Genomic DNA, 23,804 nt, shown 5'->3' on the forward strand with positions numbered 1-23,804 from the left:
ATGAGTGATTAATAAAGTTGTTTTAATTGAATTGAATTGATGATGACGTCACAAATCAGGATGTTTCATGTCTTAGTATCACTTTAATGCTTCGTCTTTAAAAGCTGCTTTTTAGTGTTTTGAGGTTGTTGTTACTGAAGTTTCTGTTCTGAAATTTTTGCGGCCAACGTTTGAGATTAATTCTAAAAATAAAGGAATTTGTTAGCAAAGAACATCATGACTGTCAGTGTGTTTAGTGTATGATGATATATGTTGATGTGTCTGATGAGGGGATTGAAGTTTATACATTCATCTTTGTGCCCACTGCTCACTCTCTAATATCAAACTAACCAAATGTATTCTGTTCACAACGACCTTACATATAAAACTTTTTTATAGTTCAGCATGAACCATGTCTGTTCTAATAAATCACAACAACATGATTATTACTAAACAATAACACTTTATTTGCTTATGTGCTATAATGAAAAACTTTATAGTACCAATGGCTTCTTCTATGAACTGTTCATCCTCATGTGAGGCCATTTAAATCTCTCATTCATATAAAGACAGACGTTGTTACCTCCTTAAACCACAAGAGGAAGACCACCTTCATGTGAGTGCGAGGAGAGGACTCATGCCAAAAGTTATTTATAAGAACAATTTCATAAATAGATTCAATGAGAGCATCTTGTTCAGAAGGCCAATCTGTCTCCTCTTCACTCACCAACCTTAATAAGGGTTAGGGTACTTCTGGAACTTATTACATTAAGCATCTGGTATTAATGGCTGCTGGATTTTAAGTGTTTGACTTCCTGTATGAAAGTTCATTCCCTTATAGTGAAGCATTACAACAGAAATTAAACTAAAAACAACATTTAAGTTTTTCAAACGCTGTTCAAAATGGAAGAACCTGAAGAAGTTTATCAGATGGGAGGTGAAAACACCTCTTAGAGCTTGAACTCAGTGACCTTTTTAATCAAGCTCTTACTTTGTACCTTATACAACATATTTGTGATCATAACTACGAGACACCTGTTGTTATTTCTGTTTGTGTGGTTACTGTAGTTTATTATAAATTCTATCTGTTTAGCAGTTCAGCACATTAGGGTGTGCATGTTCTTAATCATGAAACTTACTCTGAGGGCGTCTGCTAGCAGACAGCATCAGGGTCTCTTCATGAGACCGTGTGGTAGAACTGGTAAACCATGATGTGTCATATATATTTATATTCTCACACGTTTATAACAATAGAGCTGCTGCAGATTTAAAACACACTCATTGTGGTTCATAACCTTCATAGGAGTGTTTCAGAAGAGACGCAGTCACAGTGTGACAGATCTTTAAATGTACACAAAGATAATTCAAGTGTCTGACTGTTGATAATTCAAACTTACCGCTCTTTAAACCATGCTCCTTTAAATCTTATTCTTAAAGATGATGAATGATTTGTAAATTAATTCAATGTTTTCCAGTTTTAATAATAATTAATCAGCTTTCTTAAGAACCAAAGTATAATATAATAGATATAAAATATTAAACTTTTTAAACTAAAAGTAGCTGAGCGCCCGTCTTGTTTAAGTCAAAGGTTAAATTACTTAAAGGCTCCAACATTTCTGTAGAATCATATTCCTTATTTTAAAAATGATTCACAAACAAACAATCTTCAGATGAACCACAGCATCTCTACATCTCTGTGAAAATAGACCGAGAGATTGAATTTAGTTGAATGAATGATTGTTTGAAGGTTAAGAGCAAAGAATTTATATGAATAACAACAAACTGTTAAAAACTAATCAATACACGAGAGGCGGTTAAAATAAGTTTAATAATGATTTAATAAAACACAAACTGTGTTTTTATTCAAACTGTTTGTCAAAGTCCAAAAAGAATTCAAGCTTTTTGTTTCTTTTCATTTAAAATCATCAGATTTTCAGTTTATATTTAAACAAAGCATGAAAATAAAGTGTTGAAGCGTTTAGTAAAATACAGCAGGGACCAGATATCAATATTTACTATTAGGGTGAACACAACACAACAAATTCATCTTAAAAAACAACAGATTAATCTTAAAAAACAACAAATTAATCTTAAAAACAACAAATGAATCTTAAAAAACAACAAATTAATCTTAAAAACAACAAATTAATTTGCACAAAATACAAAAAAACGCTTCTTCACTATACATAAGAAAAATGTTTCATAAAACATTCAAAGTTAAAGTCGTTTTTCAACATTAAGTAAGGTAGATAATTAAAAAATGTACAATAATAATGTAGAGTTAAGAGAAGTTAAAAAGTGATGTGAACATGTTTCACTGTGTGACTGATACAAACAGAATATTAATCAAAGCTGAACAAACTGAAAATGTTGTTCAGTTGTTGTCAGTCGATGATCTCTAAAGGTCAAGTCTAAGAAAGTTTCCTCTGAATGTCCTCCAGCTCATCTTTGACTTTCTTTTTCTGCTCCTCTAATGACTTCTTCCTGTCGGACATTGTTTGTAACAAACCATCTGTTAAGATCTGCATGCTCTCTGCTTCATTGTTAAGTTTCTGATCTACTTGTTTTCTATGTTTCAGATGGTTTTTGGCTGATACAGCGACTGTCTTCATCTCAAGGTATCCCTGATCTTTGTCACTTTCTGCTTTCTTCTCTGCTGACTTCACCTTCTCGTCAATATCTTCACTGATGTTGGTTGAGTTCTCCTCTACATCTCTGACTTTATCAATCTGGTTGTGCAGTTTTTTGTTTTGCTCTGTCAGTTTATGAATCATCAGTTCCAGATCTGTCTGTTCTTCCTCTTTCCTCTTCAACTCTTCTTCAAGTGTTTCCTTTCTTCCTGAGAGCTGCTCTCTCTCTGCCCTTTCATTTTCAGACTGACGTCTCTTTGCTTCATCTGTGACAATAATGGAAACTGTTAATGTTTCATTACAGAGATAGTCATTATTTCTGATCCTGTCAATAAATCAACACACACACAGGAAGCACAACAGCACTCTTCCGCTCTCCTCCATGCACACTCACTCCAGTGTGTGTTCTGTCTAATACACACAGAATGAGTGCCACTGAGTGCCTCAGATATGAACACAGACTGTCCAGTGTTCATTAGCAGCATCACAGAATACAGCTGAGGATTCCAGCAGATAAAATCAGTCTGTAAATGTTTACATCCTTCCTTTATGTTGAGTCACTGAACATGAGTTATCATAGATCCTGTTGGCGTATTTTAATAATGAATGAGGATACATTTGTGTGCCTCAAGCTGAAATATTCACTGTGTCTTTCTGATCTTTTCTGATGTTGTGGGAATAATTCAGTGATATACTCAAATCCACCATCAACATATGTCATACAGAATCCAGTGTGTGTTGTGTGTGTTCACAGGACACAAAGCAGAGAAGTTAATGAGCCGGTCTAAGTTCAGTCTATTTAAGAAAAAATGTGATGTCGTGTAAATATCAACACACCAGGCGTTGATTGGTTTGATTCATGTTACATCCAAAACACACCTATGTATAATGAAGATACATAATCCATCCTCTTTGCCCTCTGTGCACAACATATAGTCAGACACACCCCAGATTGCTGTGTGCCATGCAGTATAGACAATACACTGAACGCTGTCAAATAGGGCCCATTAAAAAATGTTAAACCAAAAGAGCTGCACCAACCTTTTCTTTGGTTTGGACTCCATCTCCAATAAACAACAGCAGCTGCTACAACCAAACTGAGTAAAATGAACACGACGATACCAACCCGAGCAGCAGCAGAAGAAGAGGTCAGAAACATATCAGCTGAAATGATCAAACATACAGAACAATATGAATCACATGAAATACATCCTCAGCTGTTAAACAGAGATAGATGGGTTAGAGGTGTTAGGGACTAAACTCACCTGGAACATGTATGTGTGTCTCTCTGGTCTGGTTGATGTTGTTCTGTGTGACTCTACAGGTGAACATGTTGTTGTGTCTCCTCTCCACAGTCACTCTACTGCTGACAGTATAGAAACCATCAGGACCTCTGACGCTCTCTGTAGATCCAGCAGAGAGGAGGTTTCCCTCACCGTCCAGCCACAACACCTCAGGCTCTGGATACCAGCCTTCAGACTCACACTGTAACACGACTCCGCTGGTGCTTCTGTCAAGACCAGTGATGGCAGGAGGGGAGAAAGACCCTGATGATAGTAGAACAAATCGTGAATAAACAGTCCAACATGTAGAAATGTCCACCAGGAATAGTATGAGGGATATAGTTTAAAATAAAGGTAAATTAAGGCCTTTGTGGTGAAGAATAAAAAGACCTTAACCCCCTAACTACTGTTGTAACAGTGACCAATGTTCCAAATGACAAAATCATACCAGAGATCCTCTCAGGGAAAAAAGAAACGGACCCTACCCTATATTTAAACTATGTAGTTCTGTGAACAGGACCAAGGATATAAATACCTACAATTCTACAATTCTACAATTCTACAATGGTGCCTGATCTAAAGAGTGCTGGACAGACTCAAACAGAAAGGCAAAGCAACATGAGCAGCTTTAAAATTTAAGTTTACCTTCAAAAGAAGCTCCATTGGCTCTTTCTTTAATGTGAAGGTACAGCTCTATTGGAGGCCCTTGAATCTGAGTTATGTCGGAATGTTTTCACCACACATACATAACTTACCAACAACAAGCTCAACAGTAGACTGTTTTTCCTGGGAGGGAAAGTAGCATCTATAGACTCCATTATCAGAGAGTCTCACTGCGGACAGTTTCAGGGAAAGGTCTCCATGTCTCAGTTTGTCCACAGACACTGATGTTCTTCCTTTGAAGGATGGATTCTGGTTGTCCAAAAGGTTTAGACCTTCATGCCTCACATGGACAAATCTTGGTTTTAGATCAGGTCTTCCCCACTCCACAGTCTTGGAAACAGCATCTACTGCAGGTTCAAGTTGGCATGGCAGGATAACGTCTTCACCAACTAATGCTGTTATTGTTTGAGATGGTCCAACCCCCTGAGACTCTCCTGAAGAGACAAAAGGTTTTCAGTTTTGATATCTGACCTGTATTTTTCCCTTTACACTCATAAAGTTTGAGTAATGCTTACCTCCATAGGATTCAGTCAACAAAAGGAGCATCACAATGTTCTGTAAAACCAAAACACTGAAGGTACAGCGCTTTGGTTTACAGAAGAATCCATCCATTCTGCAGAACATCCTAAAAATATGTTTAGAAATGAGACAAACGCTCTCAGCTGAGAACACAGACATACAGCATATTTATCTCACATCACATTTAGGCCAGAATATATTACCACATGAACATGGAGTTACATTAGTATAGACGTTTTCTTACTAATAATGAAAGTAGCACTCTGTTGTTTAAATTGTAATCTGATACATTAAGATGACCCCTCAGTCGACCCGTACTGAACAAAGAACAGTTCATCAACATACTTCCCTTCAAGCTAACTTCACAGATTGTACTGTGACTGACCTCTGCTGAACATTATTCAAGATAATAAAGTATGATTCATCACTCTGATGGTGGCCATTAACATTTATCTGTGTCAGAAGCACATTGTCTGGGGCGCTGGTGGTGCAGTGGTTAGTATGGAGGCTATTCATCCAAGCGGGTGGCCCAAGTTCAAATCCGGCCTGTGCTCCTTTCCTGCATGTCATTCCCTACTCCCTCTCTCCCTGATTTCCAACTCTATCCACTGTCCTATCTCTACATTAAAGCCACAAAAATAAATCAAAAACACACATTTCATAGTTTCCTCCCATGTTGTTTCCTTTTTGTCTTTTCAGAATAAAAGCTTTACATAAAGTAAGAAAAGGGCTAAATATACGCACATGACGCAGGCGCAGGCGCAGGCGCAGGGCAAAACTAAACTAGCAGAGAGAAGAAGGAAATGTGCCTCTAAAGGTTTTATTGAGTCACAACATTTTGACCAGAGGTTTTCTTCAGGTGAACATTTACAAAAAGTCATCCATGCTTCTATAGTCTGACCTTTAGGAGCAGGAAACTCAAAGTCCTTCTGCCTAAAGACATGTGATTAAAGGTTTAAAAATTGACATTTCAAAATGCGTGGAGCAACTTTGGAGCCGAGTTGATGATCAGGAGAACAGAAACAGAAGAAACAATAACAAACTGATTGGACTTAAAGAAGGAAAGGACGCAGGTACCGAGATGAATGTCTACATAAAAAATATACGGTCTGATGGCTTGGGCCTAATGGGGGATGAGTATGAGATCGCAAGGAGCCACAGAAGCTTCGGACCTCGTCCGGAGGACAACAGACCGCCCCGGATGATTCTGGTCAAGTTTCTATGTTATACAGCTCGACAGAAAGTTATGGCCGCAGCAAAGAAACAGAAGGGGATACCATGGGAAGACAGCACGCTCTCCATCTATGAGGATATGACTAAGGAGCGTTCAGACCAGCGGAGGCGGTAATGAAAGCTCTGTGGCAGCACAAGGTGAAACACACCTCACCCAGCCATCCTCAGGTTCACGTGGAAGGGAAAGCGATTAAATTGTATTGACCCAAAGAAGGCAGCAGATTTTGTTGAGTAGACTTTTCAGACCACGGAGGGTGAATATTTGTTGAGGGTGACATTTTTTGATTAGTCACAGCGCCACCTGTTGACAACAGGAAGTTACTGCTTCTCAATTAGCATTAGCCATTGCTACACGGTAGCTCATTTTCCCCTCAAAATTGGTGTGGACCATGCTAACACCTTGGCCATACAACACTTTCAAGCTCAAACGCCTACGTCCAACATTGTCGCCATATGGACGCGTCGCTCGCCATCAAACAGGAAGTAGTTTTTTCAGGGGCTTAACATAGTCGTACTGTCCCAACACTTCATACATATAATCCTGGTAGTAAAGTCAAACATCTTATACCATTTAAGTGAGTAGCCGTGGCTAAATGGCTCAGTGGTGCCCCCTACAATATTTCAAACATTCAGCCCCCGCAGCACGTTGAACCTATAATTCTGAATTTTGCTATGCATTTCCAACATGACAAAACCTACAAAAAAGCCTCTTCAACCCACGCCCAAAACTCAACAGGAAGTTCACAAATCACATCCTCATCAAACAGGAAGTGGCTGTAACTCTTATATACTTTGTATGATCTTTGTGAAATTACATAGGTATGATCAGGGTTGGCCTCTGAACACAGTGACACAAAAAAATAATAAAGTTTAACCATAGCGCCCCCTAATGCAAAGACTAAGTACTACATCATATATACTTTGTCGGATCTGCTTAAAATTTCCCAGGTATGATCAGGGTTGGCCTCTGAACACATTGATATAACAACCATTTACTTTAACCATAGCGCCCCCTACTGCAAGGAGTAAGTACTACATCTTATATACTTTGTCTGATCTTTTTCTAATTTCACTGGTATAATCAGGGTTGGCCTCTGAACACAGTCACATAGCAATAACAAATTTTAACCATAGTGCCCCCTAGTGCAAAGAATAAGTACTACCGCCCATATACAATGTCAGATTTGCTCAAAATTTCATTATGTTGCCTATTTCAACATGCCAGTACTTTTACACAAATCGAACTGCACGGCCTGCTGCTTAGCCACGTTCTGCAGCTGCTGCACTCTACTGCAGCAGTAGACACACCCCGACACACCCCGACATGCACCGGGGTGTGAGGGCTCTTCATCACCGCTTGCGGTTTTAATTGTCTATTATGTTTCCTGCCTGTTTTCTTGTACCTTTTTAGTCTGTTTGTTTGTTTTTATAATTGTTTGCTATAGTATATAGTTATAGTTAATAGTGTTTACTAATGATTTGTAATGCTATAATTTATGTTATGTTATCAGTATATTAATGCACACATTATAACATTTCATACAATTTATGAAGTGTTTGTTAATGATGACCAAATGATTTATAAACCTTTAAGAGATGGTTTATAAAACATCTATAAACATTACAGAGACACATGGACCAGATATTGGTTCATGGTTTGTAAATATTTTATAAAACGTCTATTAGCATGATTTGGGTGGTTATTATATAGTTGGAACTGAAGATTATAATCCCTTATTAATACTTTGTAAAGCATCTATAAATATTTTTTAGATAGATAATGAATATTTTATCAATGATTAATAATTGGTTTATAAACCATCTACAATCATTATCCCCGCCATTTTTTTGCGCCCCATTAAATGTTTCATAGATTACCTATAGAAGATTAATTGTTTGCACACCAATAACAGTATTGAAAACACTATATTTTACAAACCTTTAAAGGGTAACTAAACCCCATATTTTCAGCTGTAGTGCTCGACCCTGGAATTTAAAAAAATGCATTTAGAATGTCAATGTATCAACTTCGACAGGCATTCACTCCACACAGCCGTTAGACTTTTTCAAACAGAAGGGCAGACACTATGCACATTTCTAACACAATATTTCGAATTTCAATACTTTGTACTCAAATGTCGAGATTTGGACTTGAATTGACCCATAACACTACTTAATACTCAAATACAGAGGTCTATAGTTGAAAAAAGTGATTTTAGCGTTTAGTTACTCTTTAAGTTAATGTTGACTAGAAGGAAGACTCAGGGGGAATCGCACTGAGTATCGCAAGAGATCACCTGATTGTGATAGAGTAGAACAAATGGCTGGATAAAAAAACACTATAATGTTTCTTTAGGACGTCTGCTTGATGATATTGTTAAGTGTAGCCCAGGTTTAACTATGACACTTTATTTTAAAAACATTCCTTTATTTTAAAAATAACATATGTAGTGGAGGTGTAACTCAAGATATAAAGTTATTGAAAGATAGTTAGAAATTATTTTATGCCTAAAGAAGATGATTGAAACAACAAATACTATCATATCTGGCTGTCTGATCAAGTCACTACCAAGGGTTAACTTATTGTTGTTGTCTTTGAGTGATTTGATGAGTTTGCAAGTGAGCCAATCGGTGAACTCTATAAGTCAGTGAGCCGACCAATCGGCTAAGAGCTAGCCTTAGCTCAGGCTATGCCTTCTTTTACTCCCGTGTTCGCTCTTTTGCCGCTGTAACATGAGCAGCTACATTTACCCACTTGATGAGAGGAGAAATACTATTTAATGAAATTGAACTAATTCTAGATTGATATTGCCCATACTGAGGAGAGCTCTGCCTGAATCCACCGTCATTGCGGAGCTAAGGCAGTGAATTCAACTTCAGTGGTGAGTTGTTTATGTAGCCTGTTTGGCTAGCGCCAAAGTCATTAGCATTTATGCGAATTATCGCTAATGGGTATGGCCCAGTGGGCGCGCATTGTAGCTGTTCCCACTCAACGTTCTTGAAGCCAAAATACGCCCCTTACGGGCGCTTCCATCTTGCGATTTTGACATTATTTGGAGCCAGAGTCTGCGCAGTAGAGTCCAGGGGCAGGAGCCCTGGTAACACGCCCCGCCCACTCAGCGTACTGCCCTGATGACTTACGCAGCCCAGCTACACTGAAAACGCTCTGCCGGTCTACGATGAAGAAATGTATAAGTACAATAAACCATCGTATTCAAAGTCTAATATTTAAACACACTGTGTTTTTAAAAATCTCGCTATTTTGATCATTATTGAAAATACGTAAGCTGCTGGGTCCTCTGTTTTTAACGAAATCGTTCTATATTTAAGCTATATTTAAGCTAGGTTAGCACCACAGACAGTAGGCTACAGGTGGTAAGATATGTTGTAAACTGATAGTCTGCAATGCGATTCATGTCTGCTTTTCTAATATATTTAAGTGAACAGTAAATCAATCGTTTTTTGTATCTTCATTTAGGCAAAGAAGAGATAAAAGCAGCTGGTCTGACATCTTCCACAGAGGTGAAGTGTAAGTTAAAATCATCTGTTAAAAGTTTATATCCTGTGATTGTTTTGAAGTTTCATAAAGAGGATTGTAAAAACAAGCTATTGTTAACAATACAGTCTTCTAAAATTAAAAATCACACTGAGTCATACACCAGCTAAATGTTAAATAGAAAGGTGATGTTTTCTTTTCCATTTTACAATCAACAGAACCTAAAAATGACTAATTTCAACCTTCATCTTCACACCTGTTACAGAGGTCAGGCTGGGGTCACATAGTTTGAAGGAACCTCCTCCTTTTTTCACCTGTGCTTGGACTAAGAGCTGTGCCAGATGCCCTGCTCATCCACTGTGGTAGAAATGACCTTACACCAGCAGCTCTCCCAGATGAAGAGTCCTCTCTGCCATCACCCAGAGGAGCTGATCGACGTCTGAAGAAGGTGGACAGAGTCTGGTGCTTTGTGACAGTGAACAGTGAGAAGGCTACCATAGTCATCCTCAGATAAAACACAGAGATCCAGGTCAATATTTAATTTATTTTTCTTAACATGATGTTGCCCTGTGTTTGAAAGGCCAGATGCTGGAGGGTTGTGTTGGATTTGCTTTTCCATCATATTTTAACAGTCAAACAATCATCCAGGATCTCTATACTTTATTTGATTTTTGTTTGGATTTCTTTGTTAAATTATTTTTTATACTTTCTCCTATGTTCCAGCAATTGGACCTGATGGTCTCCCTTACTTATTTTCCACATGGTTAATGAAGCCAGGGGTTGTTTATTGAAGATTTCTTTTCATAAAATGTTTAAATAAACTTTATAAAAATCTGATATGACTGTCTCTGATTAACTGGAGTACAACAAAGTGTTGGTCACAGTAAAATAATTTAGCAGTTAAGTTTATAGCTCACATTTGAAAAGGCCTTGAACTGACATTAATTTCTTCTTGACCAACAACAGCTAAGACAACAGCAAAGCTAACAGACGAGCTCAGCTTGTCACAGCTGGGCTCGTCTGAGATAAATGGCCTTCAAACTTATTTAATATTAAACATTTAAAGCCAATAAGCATAGCAAGATGCGTATGAGATTCCATTTAAATTTATTCAATCAAAGACTTGTCAAACAGTCTGGCATTTTGTGCTGCTGTTTTCAAGAGTTAATAACTGAAGAGAAGAACTCCATCGAGAGAGGACAGGAAACACTCAGGGGACGAGTCCTCCATGTTGTCAGGGGTTGCTGATGGATCTGAATCTGAGGGCATCTTCTGTAATAAAGAAAAACAATCATGGAGTTAAATGTAAAGTATAATGAATTTTACTGTGATGTTTATGCCTCAGACCTGAAATCAGATCTGTCCTCAGGTTCTGCTAAACTTCAGGTTCTAAAGTTTGTTTTTAAGACAGGATAACTATTTATGGGGAAAAACAAAATATATAATAAGACATGATGAATCCAATAATATGATCAGCTTTATGAATTTATGTTTTAAGACAAAAGTGTTCCTGCCACTTTCTTTTGAAGATTATTTTAAACTGTCATCACATGGGCCAGCCTGATAAATTAAACTAATGTTAAATATTCTCATATAATCAGACAGCCAATTTGTGTGCAGAACCTCACCGGAGCTGGAATCAGAGTCTGGACTGCTGTTTCCTTTGGGCATTGATTTCCTTGAAGACAGAAAGAAGAACAATTTAAACATGAACTAGACTTCTTGCAGAACCATAGAGGCTGTTAAAATCTTCTGCTAGTCTTCCTTACATTTTAGGAAGGATTATAAATTGTTACTAAAATTACTTTGATGCCGATAGCGGTTACAATAACACGGTCCAATCATATGAGAGATCATTTTACCTTTGAGTCCTATGTGAAGGCGTTCTCTTCAGAATCAGCACTGCAAAGACAAGATGATGGCGTCCACCTTCACAACCTGCTGCTTCAGTCTGGCTGCATCATGGTCTCCTACAGGAACACCACAGAAATGCAATCAAAGTACTTCACTTTATTTATCAGAGGATGTACTGTATGCAAAGTAGAATTTTTTTTTAGCTGTAATTCCTCAAAAACAACCTGAGAAAAAGGAAATCCCAGTTTAACATGTAATGTTGGCGAAAAGAGGGAAATAGGACGACATAAATGTCAATGTAGAAATTCTTTTGAATGCAGGCTGTGAATGTTCAGTTTTCTTTGGCTATAAAAAGGCAACAATAGCCTGTAGTTTAATCCTGGTGTTTCTCTTCGTTAACGATTATTGAAGCGAAATCAAAAATAAATGCATGACATTTAAAACATATTAACATGTGTGGGGAAAAACGCGATCTTTATGCCTTCTTTTGTTGTGCCTCTGTCTCCTCCTAACTTCAATAACAGCAGCCTGTTGTGTGTAACACTGGTCTCCTGGGTTAGCACGTTCTTTTCAAAGGTGATAAATACAGATACACAGTCACAATCACCACAATTTTTGTCAGGTTTTGTCAATTTTTAGAACAATTTCTCAATGAGCGTCATTAAATTTACAATATGATCAACTTGTGACTGTTGAATTGGTGTGTGGAAGACAATGCAGAACATTTATCAGTTTAAGCAGCATGATGCTCGGTTAATATTACATCACACCGCCGCCGGTTGTTGATGTTTGCTTTCATGTTTCGGTTAGTCTCTTCAATCAGTAACAGTTATATTGAATCAGAGCTTACCTTTAGTTTTATCTGGATACATAGAGAAATATTCTACCCTCGTATATAGTACTATGAATTTCAGCCTGAGCGGTGAAAGTAAAACCTGTTACTCTCGGTATAGCCCACTTATCACTCAGACTGTAAACATGTACACATTAGTAATGATGCAGGCCAGATTTAAATTATGTGACTTTGTTTTTGCCCTAGATACTTTTTTGAGACCTTACCAGATCACTTATTTTTGCTGTAAAATAACTGTACAGTCAATGAACCGCATCTGTGAGCGGATTTTATATTACGATTCTTGGTTTTAAATACAATTTCAATCACAATAACGACATAACAATATCAAGAAACATAGCATGTCAGTTATTAGGTTTGCTCATTTAATAAAATAAAATAAAAAGATAAATCATGCTGGATAAGTAACCTAGCTTTACAACATTTCAGCTAACCTTAGACTGCTTATGTGTTAGCTAGCTAGGTAACGACTTTAACCAAACAATGACACATAAATCACACTTTTTTACTTACCGAAAAATCTGCGAAGATCCCTTAGCTCCCACAGGTCAGTTAGAACAGTTTACTGCAGAACAACTCATTTTGCCAGCTCAAAAAAGATGAAAAAACTGAACGGGAAAATTCAATGGCGTCTCGGCTTTCCTTCACTACATAACTTTTGCTATTCACAAAGAGAGCTACGCAAGATCGGCGGCTGTCAATCATCATCAAATATGACGTAAAATCCAGTTTATAAACCTCAAATAACTTATTTAAAACAATCTTCACAGAAAAATGAGCACTTGAACACAATGTAGGGTGATAATAACTAATGATCACAGCAGAGTTTAGGTTTGGAAAAAAATTATGTGACAAGTATTTTAACTTTACAGTTTGACCCACATCCCATCTGTTATCATTGAGGAGGCGGGGTTTATGACCTATACTGCAGCCAGTCAGTAGGGGGAGCTCTAAAAATAAAAGCTTCACTAGACCGGGGACCTTGTCCCGTCCATTATTTTTACAGTCTATGGTATGGCCATGTTAAAGTGCTAACTGTTCAAAGCTAATGTGAGATTGTGGTATTAAAATGCTAATATGGTCATCAACGTCCGGTTGAGTGAACGGACTGGCGCGTTTAGCTGCCGCTGCTCTCCGGTTCCTCTGACTGTTTTTGCTGATCTACGGACTTGAACACATGAACATGGAGTTACATTAATATAGACGTTTTCTTACTAATAATGAAAGTAGCACTCTGTTGTTAAAATTGTAATCTGATACATTAAGATGACCCCTCGACCCGTACTGAACAAAGAACGGTTCATCAACACATTTCCCCATTGTACTGTGACTGACCTCTGCTGAACATTATTCAAGATAGTAAAGTATGATTTATCACTCTGATGGTGGCCATTAATATTTATCTTTGTCAGAAGCACATTGTCTGGACACATTTCATAGTTTCCTCACATTTTTTTTTCCTTTTTGTCTTTTCTCTCTAATAAAAGCACATCACGTCTGTGCAGGGAAAAACTGGCAGAGAGAAGAAGGAAATGTGCCTCAAAAGGTTTTATTTAGTCACAACATTTTGACCAGAGGTTTTATTTTCAAAAGTGATCATTTACAAAAAGTCATCAATGCTTCTATAGTCTGACCTTTAGGAGCAGGAAACTCAAAGTCTTCTGCCTTAAGACATGTGATGTCACTTTGCAATATTTAGCTGAAGATATTGTGTTTTTAAATCAAGAGTCATTAAATAACTGAAGATTGAAAGCACAGTTAGTGATTTCAAAGGTTGTAATAAATTCATGGTTTTACCAAAGTAAAGGTATATCGCCCCTGTCACTTATTAGCCTATCTTTATTTATGACATTATTATATCTTCACAACAATTTTCAGAATGCTTCTCAAGGATAAAGTTACAAGATAGATCTACTTTTACTATTTCATATAAAGCAAGGTAATTTAATAATTTCCTGTAATTAAATATATTATTTTGATCCTGATGCAAATGTAAAGGATAATTTACCAAAGAGCTGCTTCTGGAGTTATAAAATAAATTAAATTATATATCAAGTAAAGATCTAATGTAATGTAATAACATCTTTCTCTAAAATGAAGTGCAGCCGTATAAAGAAGCAAATCATGCAGATATTCAGGGAAGTACAGCTGAGTAATCAGTCTGAGTCTCTAAAAAGTTATTAAGTTTTAAAAATTGTCTTTAGCTTTAAATCATAGTTTAGAGTATGAATATAACTCTAATTGATATAGCACCCATTCTTGAGAATTGGGAAAAATCATGTCCCAGGCAAACAACTTTAAAAATATCACTTACAAACACACTTATTCCTGTTTTTAAAAGATTTTTATATATGAAACTAATTTGAAATACCAAATTTTGGTACTGATTTCTTTTTTTTTTGTCTAAACCCTTCCTATGCCACAAAACACCCTTGTCCCAGACACAATTTAAACTACTATACCTACTGATACAATAGGTGTAGAAAATTATTATCATAGTCATCTAAATTTCAAAATGTTTTTTTTTTAATGAACATTTTGACCCATTAAAATGTGTAACCAGGGTGGGTGATTGTTGCTATCCCTTAAACGTATTTATGAATATAAAACTGACTTAAAAGTGAATTTCTCTCTTACATTCATCTTAATACTAAAATTGTTTCATTAGTGACGAACACATCCTGGCTCAAGTTTTAGTTGTCGTTCTTACATCTGAGTAACTTAACAAAACAACTCAATCAATAGATGATTACAGAACATAGAAACTTTAAAAACTATTTTTGAAACTATAAGAATATTGAATTTGTTTAACTGCAAACATACCTGAGTATAATGCGTTGACGAATCCTCTCACCTCAGCTCACCTCAGCAAAATTAACTTCCTGATCAAAGTCCTGCTGTAAACCTGAGATCACCTTACCACATCTGTTTGTTTTTCTGGGAATCTGATAACCGACCTTGTTTTACACAAGAAGAAACATTTTACAACAGACATCATGAATATGAAGATGTAATGCACGCATGTCTTGTAAAGACAAATCAATAATATACTTCTGCCATGTAATCCAGTTTGAATTTACTCTAACTGACTATCTAAAACATGTTACTCTACCTGACTATCTAAAACATGTTACTCTACATGATTATCTAAAATATGTTACTCTACGTGACTATCTAAAACATGTTACCCTACCATGACTATCTAAAACATGTTACTCTACCAGACTATCTAAAACGTGTTACTCTACATGACTATCTAAAACATGTTACTCTACCTGACTATCTAAAACATGTTACCCTACATGACTATCTGAAACATGTTACTCTACATGATTACATGAAGAGCTTTGCCTTCAGGCTCAGCTGCCTCTTTGCCACAACGGTCCGGCACAACGTCTGCATTATTGCTGACGCAGAGACAATCCATCTGTCAATCTCACGCTCCATCCTACCCTCACTCGTGAACAAGACCCAGAGACACTTGAACTCCTTCACTTGGGGCAAGGACTCTCTCCCCACCCGGAGAGAGCAATCCACTGTTTTATCGCAGAGAACCATGGCCTCGGACTTGGAGGTGCATCTCAGTGCAAATCTCATCCACACCTGGCGCCTTGCCACTGAGGAGCTTTCTGACTGCCTCAATGACCTCTGCCAAGGTTATTGGTAAGTCTTCCCGGATATGCAGACCTAAAAGTATTTCTTCCACCGCCCAACTATGTCCCCAGTTCAGGTCAGCAGTTCTCCACTCCTGCTGATTACAGCCTGGGCAAGCCCTGCTTTCCTTTCCTGAGCCTCCAGAACCTCCTTGAGGCAAATCAAAAGTCATTCTCCAAAGCCTCCTCGAAGTCCTCCCACAACCTGGATTTTGCTTCCTCAACCATTGAAGCCACAGCCCTCCAAGCCACCCGATACCTGTCAGCTGCTTCCAGAGACCCCTGGGCTAACCAAGCCCAAATGGCCTCCTTTTTCAGCCTCACGGCTTCCCTCACCCCTGTGTCTACCAGTGGGTTCTTAGGTTGCTGCCACGACAGGCACCAAAGGTTTTCTCGGCCGCAACTCCTATCCGCCACTTCCACAATGGAGGCTTTGAACATGAACCACTCGAACTCCATATCCCCATCCTCCCCCAGGATTAAAGAGAACTTCTCTTGAAAACCCCATGGACAGGGGCCGTGGGGTTTTCAATTCCAATTCCCTGAAGCCAAAATATACGGCTGCAGACCTGCCAAAACTACTACAAAGTCGATCATTGATCTTTAGCCTAGTGTGTTCTGGTACCAAGTACACCTGTGAACATTCCTATGCTTGAACATGGTGTTTGTAACGGCCAATCCATGAGTAGAGTCCAGTAGACCAGTCCCCCAGTAGAACTACAGAGTCCCCAGGTGGGACTCCACCAAGAGACTCCAAGAAGACTGTGTACTCCAAACTGCTGTTGGATGCATATACACATACAACAGTCATAGACTTCCTCTCTGCAACCTGAAGTACCTGAAACTCCAACACATCTGCGCTCAGCCAGGGGCTTGTGAGTATCCCCACACCCACTCAGCACCTCTCACCCTGAGCATCCAGAAAAGAAAAGAGTCCAGCCCTCTCCAGGAGTTTGTTTCCAGAACCGACACTGTGAGTTGAGTTGAGCCCAATTATATCTAGCTGGTAGTCCTCCCGCACCAGCTCCGGCTCCTTGCCCACCAGAGAGTTGATGTTCCACGCCCTAAGAGTTAGTCTGTACTGCAGGGAATCAGCATGCCCAGACATCCGCTTACGCCTGCCACCAGGCTTGGCATGCACTCATTCACAATGCCTCTCCCTGCGGGTGGTGGGCCTACAGGGCGTGTTACACTACCTGACTATCTAAAACATGTTACACTACCTGACTCCCAAAATAAATTGATTAATGTAATTTAAAAAGAACTCCATCAGTCTAATTGAATAATTAATCAGTTATATAGAACATTGTTCTTACTTTTCTTCTTTTTTTTTTTCTTCTTATTTTAGTTTTTTGACAGCAGACAATATTACATAGCTCATAGGAAAATGACAGCTGAAATTCCTCTACAATCCTCAATTTAGTCTTTAAGCTTTAGTGTTTAAGAGTCGTCGTCTCTCAACCGGAACTTGGGTTCAATCCCCAGCTCCTGAATCAACATGTCCAATGTGTCCTTGGGCAAGACACTTAACCCCGAATTGCTCCCACTGCTCCATCGGTGGCGTATGAATGTGTATGAATGGATTGGTTACTTCTGATGGGCTCTTTAGATACCAGCCATTACCATCAGCGTGTGAATGTGTGGGTGTGTCATGTGGTGTAAAAGATATTCGATTAGTCAGAGGACTTGAAAAGTGATATGCAAGCTCAAGTCCATTTATCATTTGCAAAGTGGGACAGAGAAACGCTGCACACAGGATAGATTAAAAAGGCATCAGCTCTGCAGTCGGTCCGTAGAGACTTTACATATTTAACCATTTTCCTGTAGACGCAAGCTAAAAGTGATCCTTTCAAAAACATAGGTACAATCTCAGTCCACTCGTGTATCTTGGGGTTTCAGGAAGTAACTAACACCTAGTGATGGCTTTGTTTGCAAGCAGAGATCAATATACCAAACGGGTATCTATCAGAACCTCTCGTCTGAAAGTCTTCATGACCTAGAAATAATGTGGTAAGGGCCTTTAGATTTTTCAATAGAAGACAAAATAAAATAAAGTATGCCTCCTGAATCTGTTTATAGACCAAAGAAGGGAAGTAGAAAAAGTTCAATTAAAATCAAACTCTGCTTTTTGTTATCTACAATAAAACTGGACAGGTTCATTTATTATCTGAGAGTGATGAAAGCTAAATAAACTGCAACAACAGCATGTGGTTCTGTTGAGTTTTATGTTCTCATTCACATAGATATACATGATGTAATGTATAGTTTGACTTACAGTGTTCATATGTATATGTTTTATGCAACGTTTATTTTGTATGCACTTGAAGAACAGTGTACATGTTGAGATCTTATTTTGTTATTCATGACGTGACTTCCTGTTGTGATGCGTTATGTTTTTTTTTTGTGACCTACGTTACATTAAGAAGAGAGAGCGGGAGATTGGTTGTTGTGTTCCATGGCTGCTGATAAAAATGCTATTCCAGTTAGCTGTGAAGAAGGAATGAATAAAAGGTGACGAGACACTAAAGTGTGATTCTTGGTAACATGGCTGACGAAGCAGCCGACCCACCAGTTGAAGCAGTCAACCCAACAGGTTATGGGCCCAGACGCGACACGGGAGGAAGATGGCGAAGGTTGGTGTTCGACGGTGATGAAAACAACTATGAACTTTGGGAAGTAAAATTTCTCGAGTAGATGAGAATAACAGGATTGAAAAACGTTATATTATCTGTCGATGAACCAGACCCAGAAAAGAACACAGAATGCTATGCAGAGCTTATTCAGTTGCTCGACGACGGCAGAAAAGCTCTGCAAATACTACGGGACCATTACGCCAGCAAGGGTAAGCCCCAAATTATTGCCCTGCACACAGAACTAACTTCTTTGAAAAAGAAGTCTGAAGAAACAGTGACTGACTACATTATTCGAGCTAAAAAAGCAGTGACTTCTCTGAGAAATGCGAAGGAAACAATAAGCGACAGATTGATAATAGCCATGATTCTGAAAGGACTTCCAGAAACATACAAGCCTTTTGCAATACATACAACTCAAACCAGTGAAGAACTATCATTTACACAGTTCAAAAGCAACCTACGGAGTTATGAAGAGACAGAAAAATTTGACAACAAACCAAAGTCGGACAACGTTATGAAAGTGGATGTATCTTCTGCAACATGCTACGGATGTGGACAACGTGGGCATGTTACTAGAGATTGTCGCCAAAAAGGAGCACCAAAATGGTGTAGCTTCCACAGAAGCTCAACACACAGCAACGAAACATGCAGAAGAAAGACCAACTTCAAAGATGATGCAAAACAAACTGCTGAAAGACAAGTAAAGCATGAGGAGGAACAAACCTTTGTATTCAAAGTAAGTCACAACTTTCTACCAAATGACATTAAAGAAAAAGGACTGATGGTTGATTGTGGAGCCACATCACACATCATAACAGAGAAAGACAAATTCACAACATTTGATGAGTCGTTTAACCCAAAGAAGCATTACATGGAGCTAGCTGATGGATCCATGGAAGACTCGTCCCTGTCATTCTGAAGAAGGCCTTGTTCATACCAACGTATCCTCAGGATATATTCTCTGTAAAAGCAGCCACAAGCGATGGTGCCAAAGTGGTCTTCAAAAGGGGACAAAATGAACTCACAACCAAAGATGGAATTGTCTTCTGCATTGAAGAATATGAGAGACTGTATTATCTGAAAACGGTAAATAATCACACACAATGTGATGACACAGTTAATACTATGATATTCAGTGACGGTGTGAACTTAAATTGTGATGTCAAAACATGGCGTGATATTTTGGGTCACTGTAATGTAGATGATGTGCTAAAATTACCAAACATGGTAGATGGTATGAAAGTCACAGGTAATGCTAAAATAGACTGTATTGTCTGCACAGAAGGAAAATTCACTAACAGCAGAAATAGGAAAACCAATGCCAAAGCTAATGCACCTCTAGAACTGGTACACACAGACTTAGCAGGTCCTATTGAGCCGATTAGTCGAGAAGGCCACAAATACGCCATTTCATTCACAGATGATTTTTCAGGGGCAGTGTCTGTGTATTTCCTCAAAAACAAGAGCGACACAACATTAGCAACAGAAAAGTTTCTGGCAGACTCTGCACCATATGGTAGTGTAAAATGTATCAGATCCGACAACGGTACAGAGTTTATGAGTGGGGCTTTTCAGTCCCTATTAAGAGAAAAGAGTATTAGACATGAGACGTCATCACCATATTCCCCACATCAAAATGGGACAGCTGAAAGACAATGGAGGACCCTTTTTGAAATGGAAGGTGTTTATTACTGGAAAAGGGATTACCTAAGATATTGTGGCCTTATGCTGTGCAACATGCAGCTCATATCCGCAACAGATGTTACAATGACAGAACAAAAAGTACCCCATACTACATGCTAACAAAAAGAAAGCCAAATCTATCAAAAATGTGGATATTTGGATCAGACTGTTACGCATATAGACATAACCAGAAGAAGCTGGACCCCAGATGTGAGAAGGGAGTATTTGTGGGATACAGTAAGAACAGTCCAGCTTACCTGGTTTACAACCCAGAAACGGAAAAGGTACAAAAACACAGACTGGTGAAATTTATCAAAAAGAACAGTGTTGAACAACAGACACAAACAAATGAATGTGACTCAGAAATACAGACATATGAATACAGAAAGTCTGACAGTGAAAACAATGTTGATGTGCCCCAGGACGAAGATAGCACAGAAAATCAGGTATTACATGAAAATAAGGAGCATGCAGAAACAGATGATACAGAAGTATCAGAACTTAAAGAGAATTCAGATGAGGACGAAAAACAAAGCCAAAACAAAGGCTATCCAAGGAGAGAAAGGAAAGCTCCAAAATATTTGGAAGATTACACTTCAAACTGTAAAGATGATGATCTAACCCACATCAATGTTGATTATTGTTACAGGGCAGTAAGTGGAGTTCCACAAACTTATAGTGAAGCCCTGAAGTCACCAGAGGCGCTTCGATGGAAACACGCCATGACAGAAGAGATCAACTCACTTAAAGAAAACGACACATTTGAACTGACATCATTACCTAAAGGTAGAAATACAGTAGGAGAAAAATGGGTATATGCCCTCAAAGAACATGCAGAGAATGGAAAAATCTTTAAAGCTAGATATGTGGCGAAAGGATACAGTCAGACAGAAGGAATAGACTATCATGAAACTTTTGCGCCAACAGCAAACATTACATCAGTTCGAGCGCTGATGCAGATAGCAGTTCAAAATGACCTCATCATACATCAGATGGATGTTAAGACGGCATATTTGCATGCCCCAATACAGGAAGAAATTTTCTTGGAACAACCAGAAGGTTTCAGAGTAACATCAGATACTGAAGAAAAATTAGTATACAAACTAAAGAAATCTCTTTATGGCCTGAAACAATCTGGGAGAAATTGGTACAAACTACTCAATGATTATTTAGAGCAAAATAGCTTTGTAAGAAATCCAAATGATCACTGTGTTTACAAACAACAGACAGAAAAAGGTACCATTCTTGTCATCATATGGGTGGATGATTTGATCATTTCAGCCAGTGATAATGATCTGTTGAACAGATTCAAAGATACTATGAAGTCAAAATTCAACATGAAAGACTTGGGGGAAATATCATATTTCCTTGGCATACAGTTTGAGCAAAAGAAAGGAGAAATCAAAATGAACCAGAAAAATTACATCGAAAAGATGCTAAAAAGATTTGGAATGACAGACTGTAAACCAAGGTATACACCAAGTGAACAAAAACCACTGGAAGATGTCAAAAATGAGACTGTTAATCCCAAAGAGTATCGTGAGATTGTGGGCAGTTTGATTTATGCCATGACTTGCACCAGACCAGATATTAGTTGGATAGTTAGTAAACTATCTCAAACACTGGCAAATCCAAAAGCAGAAAATTTGGTGGCTGCTAAGCATGTGTTAAGGTATCTCAAAGGCACAAATGACTATGAACTGTGTTTTAAGAAAAGCGAGGAAAATCTGAACCTGATTGCATTCAGTGACTCAGATTGGGCTTCGTCTGTGGAAGACAGACGTAGCACTACAGGCTATTGTTTTAGCCTAACAAAACATGGACCAGCGATTTCATGGAAATCAAGGAAACAGCCCACAATGGCTCTGTCAACTTGTGAAGCTGAATACATTGGACTTACAGCCACTACCCAGGAAAGCATTTACCTAACACAACTGTTAAATGGCATGGACAATAAAGTGTACACCTGTACTAAAATTCATGGTGATAATCAGGGAGCCATTGCACTGAGCAAGAACCCCGTAAACAGAAAGAGGTCTAAACACATTGATGTAAAATATCATTTTATTCGAGAAGCACTAAGCGAGAAGAAAATAGATATTATTTACTGTCCATCGGAAAACATGACTGCAGACATTCTAACAAAACCTGTTACAAAAGCAACAATAATTAAGTTCAAGAAATGGTTCTTTGGAAACTAAAGCCATGAGAGACCATGGTATTTGGGGTAAGATGATGAGAACAAGAGGGGGTGTTGAGTTTTATGTTCTCATTCACATAAATATACATGATGTAATGTATAGTTTGACTTACAGTGTTCATATGTATATGTTTTATACAACGTTTATTTTGTATGCACTTGAAGAACAGTGTACATGTTGAGATCTTATTTTGTTATTCATGACGTGACTTCCTGTTGTGATGCGTTATGTTGTTTTTTTTTGTGACCTACGTTACGTTAAGACGAGAGAGCGGGAGATTGGTTGTTGTGTTCCATGGCTGCTGATAAAAATGCTATTCCAGTTAGCTGTGAAGAAGGAATGAATAAAAGGTGACGTGACACTAAAGTGTGATTCTTGGTAACATGGCTGACGAAGCAGCCGACCCACCAGTTGAAGCAGTCAACCCAACAAGTTCTATCTTTCTTTCACTTTCACCATCAGTCAGAAATGTCATATAAGTCAACGATTAACCTGATACCCGACACCAGCTGTGGGGTGAATGATTACCACAAAAAGATCTTATCAAACTGCCACTTCTACAAATACAACCGTCCCCTTTGGTCCACATCATCTCAGTAAGACAGAAAGATATTTATTTAAATATTCAAACTGACGTAAAAGCAGAAACTCCTGAACTATATTCCAACTGTAGTTACAGAGTAATTAATCTTTACATTTTGGTTGATGACGATATAAATACTTGGCTGCACACTCTCGGACATCTGGGTCGACTGAGCTACGCATGGCATCAAAGACCTGCTAATCAAAGATGATGCTTATGACTCTCTCACACACTTATACAAATATTCTGTGCACACACACACACAATAAATATTAAAGAAGGCTAACTGTGGATTTCCTACTGTCACTTTTATCACTTTTGCTCACCTGAAACACAGAGACACAAACACTTTAACTCAGCGTGGCTGCACACTCTCGGACATCTGGGTCGACTGAGCTACGCATGGCGTCAAAGACCCCTGTGCTGCCCAGAGCTGCCCCAAAAGTGCCTGTGTGATACGTCTTCAATTTGACCCACAAATGTACCAACTAAAATATCACGGTGCCTTTGTACAGAAATATCTAACAGTATGATTGAACAA

At 38.3% G+C, this 23,804-nt stretch overlaps 1 protein-coding gene and 2 long non-coding RNA genes across 3 annotated transcripts; 1 reads left to right on the forward strand and 2 right to left on the reverse strand.

Annotated features, from left to right (window-relative positions):
- Nucleotides 1-1,788: 1,788 nt before the first annotated feature.
- On the reverse strand, nucleotides 1,789-23,613 carry LOC109991673 (butyrophilin subfamily 3 member A2). Its single transcript, XM_065963792.1, has 6 exons — nucleotides 23,590-23,613; nucleotides 5,071-5,180; nucleotides 4,648-4,989; nucleotides 3,875-4,156; nucleotides 3,651-3,773; nucleotides 1,789-2,875 (listed from the first exon to the last, which is right to left on the reverse strand). The coding sequence occupies exons 2-6, from the start codon at nucleotides 5,177-5,179 to the stop codon at nucleotides 2,391-2,393; spliced, it is 1,341 nt and encodes a 446-aa protein (XP_065819864.1). The 5' UTR covers nucleotide 5,180; nucleotides 23,590-23,613; the 3' UTR covers nucleotides 1,789-2,390.
- Nucleotides 9,051-10,628, forward strand: LOC136182723 (uncharacterized). The gene is made up of 3 exons (XR_010668764.1): nucleotides 9,051-9,189; nucleotides 9,786-9,836; nucleotides 10,069-10,628. It is a non-coding gene; the product is annotated as an uncharacterized lncRNA (long non-coding RNA).
- On the reverse strand, nucleotides 10,894-15,327 carry LOC136182724 (uncharacterized). The gene is made up of 3 exons (XR_010668765.1): nucleotides 11,666-15,327; nucleotides 11,432-11,481; nucleotides 10,894-11,075 (listed from the first exon to the last, which is right to left on the reverse strand). It is a non-coding gene; the product is annotated as an uncharacterized lncRNA (long non-coding RNA).
- Nucleotides 23,614-23,804: the final 191 nt, after the last annotated feature.

This window comes from Labrus bergylta, chromosome 15, assembly GCF_963930695.1.
Source record: "Labrus bergylta chromosome 15, fLabBer1.1, whole genome shotgun sequence".
Classification (NCBI taxonomy): Eukaryota; Metazoa; Chordata; class Actinopteri; order Labriformes; family Labridae; genus Labrus; species Labrus bergylta.